Source organism: Lactuca saligna, chromosome 9, assembly GCF_052625555.1.
Source record: "Lactuca saligna cultivar CGN05327 chromosome 9, ASM5262555v1, whole genome shotgun sequence".
In the NCBI taxonomy this organism is placed as follows: domain Eukaryota; kingdom Viridiplantae; phylum Streptophyta; class Magnoliopsida; order Asterales; family Asteraceae; genus Lactuca; species Lactuca saligna.
In genome coordinates, this window is record NC_136425.1 from 109,411,528 (window position 1) to 109,424,974 (window position 13,447).

At 38.3% G+C, this 13,447-nt stretch overlaps 1 protein-coding gene across 1 annotated transcript; it reads left to right on the plus strand.

Annotated features, from left to right (window-relative positions):
• Positions 1-1,304: 1,304 nt before the first annotated feature.
• Positions 1,305-3,322, plus strand: LOC145016641 (zinc finger BED domain-containing protein RICESLEEPER 2-like). The gene is made up of 3 exons (XM_078974891.1): positions 1,305-2,708; positions 3,120-3,173; positions 3,251-3,322. Exons 1-3 carry the CDS (start codon positions 1,305-1,307, stop codon positions 3,320-3,322), a joined length of 1,530 nt encoding a protein of 509 aa, XP_078831017.1.
• The last annotated feature ends 10,125 nt before the right edge of the window (positions 3,323-13,447 follow it).

Below are 13,447 nucleotides of genomic sequence, written 5' to 3' on the forward strand. Positions count from 1 at the left end.
TAATTTATTACTTGATTTCTCCTATACTTCAATCACACTGTTTGTCTAACTTTCTTTCATTATCTTTTTGATGGTAGTGTACTAGGTGAATTTTACTTAATGATTTTTTTTGTGCTTTATCTAATTAGTTAGATCAATAAAAAAACTCTATTAAGTATGTAACGTGTTTATTTAACTGTAATCGTGTGTGTTTGAATTTAAATTTTATTAGTATAAATGTTAATTATTAATTGAATTTGATTAGGATTTGAATTTTTTTATATCGACATTTATTAGAATTTACACCATTTGGAATTTTTCTAAATTTGTCGTTGTTTCGGCCCCCTTACTTCTTCCGTCTGTGTTCCGCCCCTGAATTACATACCTGAATAAGATATATTGCAGATGTAATAACAGAAATCTTGTTTGGATCTTGTCATTATTAAGCCATTAGTACTTTCATATCAGTTTTATTACCATTTAGGCTTACACAAAAAAAATTAATTTATTGTTTCAGTATCATGCAAGCTTGCTGAACACTGTTTATGATTCTGATTCTGGATTTCTGTTGTTAAATTTTAAGATAGAACAGCTCAATTCTTTTCTTTTTGTTGGCTGAAATATTAATGTTTTTTTGTTGGCTGAAGTATTAATGTATTTATTTGTGTGGTAACTTTTCTGATTTGCAGATGGAATCAAACACACCTTCTGATATTTCATCAGCTCCAAACTCGCAACAAGAGAATGATGGTTTGGTAAATGATAGAAACACCCATTCTACAAACAATGAAGAAAATGCAGATGAAGGGAGTTCCCATTTTCAAAAGAAGAAAAGACCAAAGACTTCTCCAGTATGGGCAGATTTTACTGAAGTTAAGATGCCTGATGGGACTATGAAAGCACAGTGTAGATTTTGTAAAGGTCGACTCGCCATAATATCAAGCTCGAGTACTAGTCATTTGAAACGACACTTGAAGACATGTGGCCAAAAAGCAGCTCATGACTTGAAACAACAAAAGATCACTTTGCAAGCAGCTAATTCAGGATGCAATCAAGAAAAACATGTCACTCCCGCCCTTACTGATGGAAAGTTTGATATGATGAAAATGAGAGAGTCTGTTGCGCATTGGATACTTATGCACGAGCATCCTTTCACAATTGTTGAAGAAGAAGGATTTAACATGATGCAAAAGCGTGGAATGCTTGAATGGGAAAATGTCTCACGTGTTTCCATTAAAAAAGACTGTGAAAAAGTTTTTGAGATAGAAAAGAACAAGCTGAAGAATTTATTAAAGTCTATTTCAAAGATTAGTGTGACCACGGATATGTGGAAGTCTACCAATCAGAAAATCGAGTATATGGTTCTTACAGGCCATTTTGTTGATTCTAATTGGCAATTACAAAAATGTGTTCTTAGCTTTATTCACTTACCTCCTCCTCATCGCGGGCTTGAGATTGCTGACAATCTTTACAAGTGTTTTAAGGATTGGGGTATAGAGAATAAGGTGTTCACTATTTCCGTTGACAATGCCTCAAATAACGATTCGGCTGTTAGGATCCTAAGTGAAACTTTTTCAAGGGTTAAAAAGTTGCCTTGTGGAGGAAAGTTGTTTCATGTACGTTGTTGTGCACACATCTTGAATCTTATGGTTCAAGATGGACTTTCTAGAATTAGCTATATTATTGAGGATATTCACGAAACTGTCACGTTTATCAATCAAAATGAAGGGAGACTTAATTTGTTTTCTGAGATTGTGCAACAGTTGCAATTACCACATAGAAAACTTATTCTTGAATGCAAGACAAGATGGAATTCAACATATCAAATGTTGTCGGCTGCAATCAAATTTAAAGAGGTGTTTCCAATGTACAAAGAAAGAGAGCCACGCTATCTTTGTTGTCCTAGCAATGATGATTGGTTGAAGGTGGAAAAGGTATGTGAAATCTTAGAAGTTTTTGACTCTGCGACTAATATCATCTCTGGGAGTGAGTATCCGACTTCAAACTTATTTCTTAATGAAATTTTTAGAGTGAAAGTTTTGTTGGATAAGAAGTTTGAAGATTCTAACGAAGATGAGTTTGTTCATGACATGGTTAAGTGCATGAAACTAAAATTTGATAAATATTGGGGAGATTGCAACTTAATGATGTCTATTGGTGCTATTTTAGATCCTAGGTGCAAAATGAGGGTTATTGAGTTTTGCTTTCCTAGGATGTATCCTGAAAATGAAGCTTGTGAAAATATAGACAAAGTGAAAAAAGCTTTATATGAATTGTATAAAGAATATGCAGATGAGTATTACTCTAGTAGTGGTGAAGGAAATGGCGAAAGTGTTGGTTTAAGAGGAAACAATGTGACTATTCAAGCTTCATCTTCTGGTTGGTCTGAGTTCGCTCAATTTGTAAGAACAGTTGAAAATATACAACCACAAAAATCTGATTTAGATAATTATCTTGAAGAGAGTTGTTACATTTGTGAAGAGGATCCAATACCATTTGATGTTTTACAATGGTGGCGGTCAAATTCGTTAAAGTATCGTATATTGTCACGCATGGCTCGAGATATACTTGCAATTCCTATCACCACTGTTGCATCGGAACCTACTTTTAGTGCGGGTAGTAGAGTTATTGACACATATAGAGCATCCTTGGCTACTGAAACGGTAGAAGTCTTACTTTGTGGTGGAGATTGGTGTCGAAGCCTCTATGGTTTAAAAAGAAAGAAAAAGGCATGATTATTTGTTTTTCATCACCTTTAATGTGTTTTTATAATTTCAATTATATTTATTATTCTTGTGTTTATACATTTCAGAAAGAGAAGCAACAAATGGAGATCAATCTTCCCATTCCATAATAAGTAAGTTTATTTAAAATGTTGAAAACAATTTTTTTTTTTGCTGTTTTTTTTTCTTTTTTGCAGCTTTTTGTAGTTTTTTTTAACTGTTTTTATGGTTTTTGGTAGTTTTTTATTATTTCTTTTGCAGTTTTTTTGTTGTTTTTACTGATTTTTATGCTGTTTTTAGGTTAAATAGTTGTTAAATAATTGTTGTTTGCTGTTAAATATTTTTTTGCTGTTTTTTTCTCTTTTTTTTTTGCAGCTTTTTGTGGTTTTTTTTTTCTGTTTTTTCTGGTTTTGGCAGTTTTTTGTTGTGTATTTTGCATTTATTTTGTTGTTTTTTATTGATTCTTGTGTTGTTTCTAGATTACATAGCTGTGTTGTTTCTAGATTACATAGCTGTTAATTAATTGTTGTTTGTTGTTATTTCATCAGGTAGAAGCTGAAGAAGCTGTTTTGATGCTGAGTTGGTATATTTTTGAAGTATTAAAAGCTGTTTTGCATTGAAAAATGTTTATTTTTTGTATTTTGAAAGTATGCAAAAACGACAAAGATGCTTGAATGGTTGATGCTATTTTGCATTAAAGATTGTTTATTTTTGGTATTTTGAAAATATGTAAAACTTATGACATATATGGACTATGGGTGATGTTTTATTGATATTAGACGTTTAATTGTGATTTTTTTAGTAGTTTGGACATTAGAATATGGAATGTTTTAATAGTTATTACTTAATTTAGTGATTTTAAAATATATATACATATATTAGTCGAGCCGAGCCGAGCCGAGCTCGAGACTGTCGAGTATTTCACGAGCCCGAGCTCGAGTTTAAAATCAAGGCTCGAGTCGAGTTTGAGCCGAGCTTCGAGCCCGAGTATTTTTGTCGAGTCGAGCTTCGAGCTTTATAGTGTTCGGCTCGACTCGGCTCGTTTACACCCCTAGCTTACACACTCTATTGGGGTACTCGTTGCTGACAAAACCCTCTGGCCGACTCATGTAAACATCTTCAGCCAACTTTCCATTAAGGAAAGCGGTTTTGACATCCATTTGCCAAATTTCATAGTCATGAAATGCAGCTATGGCTAACAGAACCCGAATAGACTTAATCTTGGCTACCGGAGAAAAGGTCTCATCATAATCCACTCCAGGAATCTGAGAGAAGCCCTTTGCAACCAATCTAGCCTTATAAGTTTGTACTTTACCATCCATGTCGGTCTTCTTCTTGAAGACCCATTTGCACCCTATAGTCTTTCGACCTGGTACATTCTCAACCAAGTTCTAAACTTGATTGTCATACATGGATTGTATCTCGCTATCCATAGCCTCTTTCCATTTAGCAGACTCGGGGCCTGCCATGGCTTCCTCGTAGCTATTAGGGTCATCTTGACTTACTAGTGTTCCATCACTAATAAGTGTCTCACCTTCTGCAGTAATATGGAATCCATAGTAATGCTCAGGTGCACTCCTAACTCTCGTGGAACGCCTCAGAGGTACAGATTCGTCAATTGGCTCAACAGGAGTTTCCTACTCAAGTTGAGGGCTAGAGTTTGAAGTTCCATCACCACTTGACTCTTGAATTTCTTCAAGATCAATTTTCCTCCCACTGTCTCCTTGGCTTATAAACTCTCTTTCTCGAAAGACTCCTCTTCTTGCTACAAAGACCACATTGTCACTAGGTCTGTAGAAGAGGTAACCAAAGGATTGCTGTGGGTAGCCGATGAAAATACACCTCTCGCTTCGGGGTTCGAGCTTATCATGAGTCTCGCGTATCACGAAAGCCTCGCAACCCCAAATCTTGATGTGGTCTAGTTTAGGTACTTTACCAGTCCACATCTCGTGAGGAGTTTTGGAAACTTTCTTTGTAGGGACTAGATTAAGGATATGGGCGGCAGTCTCTAAGGCATACCCCCAGAATGAGATTGGTAGTGAAGCTCAACTCATCATGGAACGAACCATGTCCAACAAGGTTCGATTACGCCTCTCAGCCACACCATTCAACTGCGGTGTCCTGGGAGGTGTCAATTGTGAGACAATCCCACATTCCCTTAGATAGTCGAAGAAATCTGAACTAAGATACTCACCACCCCGATCGGATCGAAGCATCTTGATGTTCCTGCCCAATTGATTCTCGACTTCCTGTTTAAATTCCTTAAACTTCTCGAAAGTCTCTGACTTATGCTTGATTAAGTAGACATATCCATATCTACTGTAATCATCAGTAAAAGTCAAATAATAACGATTAGCATCCCTTGTGGCATGTTTGAATGGTCCACACACATCCGTGTGTATAAGGTCCAACAAACCTTCACCCCTTTCACACGAGCCTGTGAAGGGTGACTTTGTCATTTTTCCAAGTAAGCATGATTCGCAACTATCATTTGACTTTAGGTCAAACGACTCAAAGACTCCATCTTTTTGGAGTTGGCCTATAGGTTTCTTGCTTATATGTCCAAGACGACAATGCCATAATGATGCTTTATCCAAGTTATTATTATTAGTAGAATCAATACACCAAACATTATTTCGTGAGTTATCTACAACAGACACAGCTTCATGCACACCATCACAAGGTAATGCTTTAAAATAAAGAACATTATTAAAGAAAGCATCAATAGAACCAACTTCATTATTAAACGAAAAGGTAAACCCTTGTTTGTACAAAGCATGAAAGGAAATAATATTTCTTGCCATTCTTGGCGAGTAACAACACTTATTCAAATCTAAACTAAACCCACTACTTAGCGATAAAGTATAAACTCCAATCTTGGTGACAGGTGAAGCATTCCTATTCCCCATGATCAAGTTTATACTTCCTTGCTCCACATCCTCACTTCTTCTTAGTCCCTGCAAGTCACAACAAATATGAATACCACAACCGGTATCAAGGACCCAAGATTTCGAATAGGGTGAGTTATTAGAAATGATAGTGTAAATACCTGCATGGTTGGGTTTGACTTTCCCATCCTTCACATCCTACTGGTACTTTGGGCAGTTCCGCTTCCAATGAGCTTTTTCATGACAATAGAAGCATTCAGCCTCTTTTGGGTCAGAAGAAGGAGTAATGAAACCTTTCTTGGTTCCACTTGAAGAAGAGCCATCAAGGGTCCGAGCCTTGGTACCCTTCGAAGATCTCTTTCTCTTCCTCCCTTGACTTTTCACGATTGCCAAAACCGGAGTTGAGTTTGGAGTATGAGTGATAGCAACCGACTTCCCCTTAAGACCTGTTTCTGCGGTCTTGAGAAGTCCCTGAAGTTTGCTGAGAGTGACCTCTTCCTTATTCATGTGATATGTCATGCGGAATTGATCATAGCACGATGGTAAGGAGTGCAAAATGATATCTATTGCAAGCTCCTCAGGGAAGTTCACATTAAGCTTCAGCAAACGATCCACATACCTTTGCATTTTCTGCATGTGGCTCGTGACGGAATCTCCGTCCTTCATCATGGTTGTTATCATGGAGCAGATGATTTCGTACCTCTCTTGTCGTGCACTTTGATGGTATCTTTCCATCAAATCTTGGTCCATTTCATAAGGGTAGAAATCCTCATAGGACTTTTGGAGTTCTGCTGTCATTGTGGCCAACATGATGCAAGCCACCTTGGTTGCATCTCTTTCATGAGTATGAAAGTCAGCGATCTCCTGGGGAGTTGCAGTGGACTCATCAATTTCCTTAAGCTCCTTGTCAAGGACATATTCTTTATCCTCGTAGCGGGTAATCATCCTGATGTTTCTGATCCATTCATTGAAGTTGGATCCATCAAAGGTGACTTTCCCACACAGACTCAGAAGAGTAAAGGAGCCATTAGGATTCGAGCCAGAAGCATTATTTGAAGACATCTGAAAGAGGAGAACAAGTTTAGTATAGATTTAAGAGAGTCCTCAATAAAACACCCAAATGTAATATTAAGGCTAGGATCCAATCACAATATAATATAACATAGAAGAGGTATGCCGTAATCTAAGCTATACCATATTTGAAAGGTAGGTGAATGACGATTCACCAATTTCCACCACGAAAACCGAAATATTAGATATTTAGTTTTTATTGGTTTTAGAAATTCCTAGATTCTTTGAGATCCAATGAACTTTTCAAAGGCATGTTTCAATCTCAAGGGTGCCCTCCAAGTTTTGTGACTGGGATACCGAGGATCACAAAACGAGGTGTGAAGTAACCATGCAAATCACTTGGTACCCTTAAAGTTTATCACTCAATCGATGTGCCGGTAAACCACACACGCTCCACTGATACTATAATAAACCTTAAGTCACCCTTTACCTACCTTGTTAAGTCCAAGTTAGTGTGCTGGTTAACCACACACGCTCCACCAACGACTTAGACAAAGTGTAAAGTGTAATTTCATGGATTAGCACCTTATTCACATTTTACTAAAGTAACTAAGATTGGGAATTTAATAAAACATTTAGTTACTTTATTATATTCATCATACTTTGAATGAGAATTTATAAGTCCTTGTCTTACCCGTTCGGCTAACGACCCTCCACCAGTCAAGCAAGCGGTGGGTGAGAGTAGACACCCATTAAGTCACCATTTTATAGGCAACAACCTTATACCCACCTTATAGACCGGCTTCGTGAATGAGGCGTGCTAGCGGTAAGACGACTTTGTTCTTATACATATATATATATATATATATATATAATTATTAAATCATCATAATATAAGTATAAGGGTTGAATTTTAACTTTTAAAATTCTAGGGGTTGGAACTAAAGTTTTAACTTAACTTTATTTATTCCAAAACTTGAGGGCAAGTTTTGTAACTTTCAAAACTTTTCATTTCTTGTAACTTATGAGTTTAATAGAGTAATAAAATGAAAACTCTTCATTTTTCTAACTCTTGTGTTCTTTTAATGGTTTTAATTCAAGTGTGACTCTTGGTTTTCCATAACTTGAGGACAAGTTATGGACTCCATTAAAACACATTATGATCAAGAATTAATCTACCACATAGGTTACAAATAATTCCTATGATCATCTAAAACATCATAAGAACAAGAACATGAATATGAACACATTCATAAATTACACTTAAAACTTTGTAATTTTGATAACTAGTTGTTGTAAATGAATTAGCAAAGACATTACACCACCAAAAACAAGTTTTCAATTACCAAAACAGTTTAGGGTAATGTTTCTAATTCATTTCCAACAACTAAATCGGAATTCTGCAATCAGTCGACCCTACTCACCGAGTGCATCAATTTACTCGCCGAGTTGGTTGAAGATACACGTGAACTCGCCGAGTTCCCCCTATAGACTCGATGAGTCCACTCGTAGACAACAAGATTTTCGACTTTTTTTTCAACTTTTAAGCACAAATAAAAAGCAAACAAGCGTAGGCTCTGATACCACTGATGGGTTTTGAGCATTCTAACACTTCCTAAGTGTACATGCAACCCTAATAACCTTGGATCTATGTTTGTCTAATTATCATGCAAAGTTGAATTCCAAGGTTATATTCCTATCTAGCATACATGGGGAACAATTTTAACTTAAAGTATAGATAGAATAACTTACCTTGTTGTTGTTTGTGTTCCTTGAAACCGTGTGAGCCTAGCACCCCAAGTGTAATGCCTCAAATGCTTCACACAACACCAAATGCTCTTGGAAGAACTTATGAGAGAACACACACTTCTCAAAAATCGGCGAAGCCCTCTTGTTTCTTAGTCTAGCCGATTTTAGGTGGAGAACATGTTTCTTATATAGTGTTGACACATCTAGGGTTAAACCCTAATGTGTCATGACTCTTCATTTCCATGACCCATGGGTTTGTAACTCCCATGGAGCATCTATGGAGCATCCTATGGGTGGAACCCAACTTGATAATCCATGGAGCCTCTTAGCCCACTATACAAGATATGGATGATTTACATAATCAACCCATATATATAATTAGTTATCTTTTGATCACATAATTAATTCTAAATAAATTCTTGATCAAACTAATCAAATAATATTATTAATATATTAGAACTTATAATATATTAATAATCTCCAAGTGTTATTTCTCTCATTTAGTCTATCCAATTGCATGGTGCCATGCAACCCAAATGGACCATGTCGGGTCCAGTCAAGTACATACCAGAAATAGTTATGGACTTAGACACCTTATCCCTAAATCGTGCTCTGATACCACTGATGGGTTTTGAGCATTCTAACACTTCATAAGTGTACATGCAACCCTAATAACCTTGGATCTATGTTTGTCTTGTTTTTGTTTGTGTTCCTTGAAACCTTGTGAGCCTAGCACCCCAAGTGTGATGCCTGAAATGCTTCACACAACACCAAATGCTCTTGGAAGAACTTATGAGAGAACACACACTTCTCAAAATGGCCAAGCCCTCTTGTTTCTTAGTCTCACCGATTTTAGGTGGAGAACATGTTTCTTATATAGTGTTCACACATCTAGGGTTAAACCCTAATGTGTCATGACTCTTCATTTCCATGACCCATGGGTTTGTAACTCCCATGGAGCATCCTATGGGTGGAACCCAACTTGATAGTCCATGGAGCCTCTCAGCCCACTATACAAGATATGGATGATTTACATAATCAACCCATATATTTAATTAGTTCTCTTTTGATCACATAATTAATTCTAAATTAATTCTTGATCAAACTAATCAAATAATATTATTAATATATTAGAACTTATAATATATTAATAATCTCCAAGTGTTATTTCTCTCATTTAGTCTATCCAATTGCACGGTGCCATGCAACCCAAATGGACCATGCCGGGTCGGGTCAAGTACATACCAGAAATAGTTATGGACTTAGACACCTTATCCATCAGTCTCCCACTTGGATAAGTCTAATAACTATTACTGCAAGTATGAATTCAGGAACCGATCGGCAATCGTAGCTCTTTACAAGGTTTCTCGGCACTGAGAAGATGATGGTACACCATTTAAGATAAGTGATCATATAATCCTCTGTTCTAGATATCAGTAGGACAAATACACGGAACAATGTCTTACTTATTGTCCAACAGTTTGTTTCCCGATTTCCGGTTTGTTCAACAATGAACTTAATTGAACACATCAACTTACTTCTGACCGGGCCTGGTACATAGGTCAAAACAAAATCATCGAGGGGCCCAGATATCAGCTTCTAATCCAAGAAGGAACAGATAAACTTCGACTCATATGTTTGTTCTACCACTCATTGAATTACACACAAGAGCACGATTTATAACATCGAGTTACCACTGCGTTTTTCGTACAATCAATGCATAACCACCTTGTAAGTAACAAATCATATCTCTAGGTTTGAAGACTTCTACGATATTACCGTCTCACGATCACTCGAGATAGAATTCCATGAAGTGATTCCAGTGAGCGTGTGTTGAGTCCAATGCTCAGAACTTTTGAGCACTCATGATTGCTGTAGCCTTGTCCAAGACCTCTACATCCAAACATGACAGTCTTGATTCATATCTACTTTCGACATATGACCGACTGTGGAGGTTTGAATAATATGTTATACCAAACAAAAATTATTCTGGAAGTCAAAACATGCAAAAGAAATATAGTAACCGATCGACAAGAGATAGCAACACTTTACTCATAAATAAAACACTTTTATTCATCATCAGATGTCAATTACACTTTACAAATTTCGAGGTTATCTAACTACTAAATCTAATATCATCCTTCATCCCTATGCTCCGAGCATGCTGGAGATGCTTAACCCGAGTCAGTCCCTTCGTGAAGGGATCTGCCGGATTCTCATTTGATGATACCCTCTTTGCCACGAGGAGTCCTTCTTCGATCCGATGTCTGATGAAATGGTATTTTCTGTCGATGTGTCTGGATCTCCCGTGATCCCTTGGTTCCTTGGCTAAGGCAACAACACTTTCACTATCACAGAAAATTTCCATTGGCTCTTTAATAGCTGGTACAACTCCAAGGTCTCCAATGACGTTCCTCAGCCATAACGCCTCCTTTGCCGCCTCGCTAGCTGCAATATACTCTGATTCACAAGTAGAATCTGCCACTATCTCTTGCTTGGAACTCTTCCAAGAAATTGCTCCTCCATTTAGGGTAAAGACCCAGCCTGACTGAGAGCGGAAGTTATCCCTATCAGTCTAGAAGCTAGCATCACTATACCCTACAACTCTCAAGTCATCACTCCCACCGAGGGTAAGGACTCAATCCTTAGTCCTTCGTAGGTACTTGAGAATATTGTTTACCGCAGTCCAGTGTGCCTTGCCAGGGTTCCCCTGAAACCTACTAACCATGCTCAGGGCAAAAGCTACGTCAGGTCGAGTACACATCATAGCATACATGATCGATCCTACAGCCGAAGCATAAGGTACTCGACTCATTTGTGCTATCTCAGCCTCAGTGTTAGGGCTTTGTGTCTTACTCAGTTTGGCGTTACTCTGGAAGGGCAACTCTCCTTTCTTGGAGTCTTGCATGCTGAATCTCTTCAGCACCTTATCCAAGTAGGTACTTTGACTAAGTCCAATTAGTCTTTTACTCCGATCTCTCAAAAAACTTATCCCTAAAATATAGGCAGCTTCACCAAGGTCCTTCATAGCGAAACACTTTCCAAGCCAGGACTTTACTTCCTGCAGGGTTGGAATGTCGTTTCCTATGAGTAGTATGTCATCCACATACAATACCAAAAAGCTACCTATACTCCCACTAGCTTTGACATACACACAAGATTCATCTTCACTCCTAGAAAAGCCAAATTCCTTGACCTTTTCATCAAAGCAAAGATTCCATCTGCGAGGTGCTTGCTTTAATCTATAAATGGACTTCTCAAGCTTACACACTCTATTAGGGTACTCGTTGCTGACAAAACCCTCTGGCTGACTCATGTAAACATCTTCAGCTAACTTTCCATTAAGGAAACCGGTTTTGACATCCATTTGCCAAATTTCATAGTCATGAAATGCGGCTATGGCTAACAAAACCTGAATAGACTTAATCTTGGCTACCGGAGAAAAGGTCTCATCATAATCCACTCCAGGAATCTTAGAGAAGCCCTTTGCAACCAGTCTAGCCTTATAAGTGTGTACTTTACCATCCATGTCGGTCTTCTTCTTGAAGACCCATTTGCACCCTACAGTCTTTCGACCTGGTACATTCTCAACCAAGTTCCAAACTTGATTGTCATACATGGATTGTATCTCGCTATCCATAGCCTCTTTCCATTTAGCAGACTCGGGGCCTGCCATGGCTTCCTCGTAGCTGTTAGGGTCATCTTGAGTTACTAGTGTCCCATCACTAATAAGTGTCTCACCTTCTGCAGTGATATGGAATCCATAGTAATGCTCAGGTGCACTCCTAACTCTCGTGGAATGCCTCAAAGGTACAAATTCGTCAATTGGCTCAACAGGAGTTTCCTCCTCAAGTTGAGGGCTAGATTTTGAAGTTCCATCACCACTTGACTCTTGAATTTCTTCAAGATCAATTTTCCTCCCACTGTCTCCTTGGCTTATAAACTCTCTTTCTCGAAAGACTCCTCTTCTTGCTACAAAGACCACATTGTCACTAGGTCTGTACAAGAGGTAACCAAAGGATTGTTGTGGGTAGCCGATGAAAATACACCTCTCGCTTTAGGGTTCGAGCTTATCATGAGTCTCGCGTCTCACGAAAGCCTCGCAACCCCAAATGTTGATGTGGTCTAGTTTAGGTACTTTACCAGTCCACATCTCGTGAGGAGTTTTGGCAACTTTCTTTGTAGGGACTAGATTAAGGATATGGGCGGCAGTCTCTAAAGCATACCCCCAGAATGAGATTGGTAGCGAAGCGCGAATCATCATGGAACGAACCATGTCCAACAAGGTTCGATTATGCCTCTCAGCCACACCATTCAACTGCGGTGTCCTGGGAGGTGTCAATTGTGAGACAATCCCACATTCCCTTAGATAGTCGAGGAACTCTGAACTAAGATACTCACCACCCCGATCGGATCGACGCATCTTAATGTTCCTGCCCAATTGATTCTCGACTTCCTGTTTAAATTCCTTAAACTTCTCGAAAGTCTCTGAGTTATGTTTGATTAAGTAGACATATCCATATCTACTGTAATCATCAGTAAAAGTCAAATAATAACGATTAGCATCCCTTGTGGCATGTTTGAATGGCCCACACACATCCGTGTGTATAAGGTCCAACAAACCTTCACCCCTTTCACAGGCTCGTGTGAAAGGGGTGAAGCTTTGTTGGACCTTATACACACGGATGTGTGTGGACCATTCAAACATGCCACAAGGGATGCTAATCATTATTATTTGACTTTTACTGATGATTACAGTAGATATGGATATGTCTACTTAATCAAGCATAAGTCAGAGACTTTCGAGAAGTTTAAGGAATTTAAACAGGGAGTCGAGAATCAATTGGGCAGGAACATTAAGATGCTTCGATCCGATTGGGGTGGTGAGTATCTTAGTTCAGAGTTCCTCGACTATCTAAGGGAATGTGGGATTGTCTCACAATTGACACCTCCCAGGACACCGCAGTTGAATGGTGTGGCTGAGAGGCGTAATCGAACCTTGTTGGACATGGTTCGTTCCATGATGAGTCGAGCTTCGCTACCAATCTCATTCTGGGGGTAGGCCTTAGAGACTGTCGACCATATCCTTAATCTAGT

Bases quoted from the DNA above. Each gene is read 5' to 3' on its own strand.
- LOC145016641 (XM_078974891.1), top strand. From the start codon at position 1,305: ATGTGGAAGTCTACCAATCAGAAAATCGAGTATATGGTTCTTACAGGC. The intron at 2,709-3,119 runs GCATGATTATTT...TGGTTTTGGCAG, and splicing joins GTTTAAAAAGAAAGAAAAAG to TTTTTTGTTGTGTATTTTGC. The intron at 3,174-3,250 runs GTTTCTAGATTA...TTATTTCATCAG, and splicing joins TTTTTATTGATTCTTGTGTT to GTAGAAGCTGAAGAAGCTGT.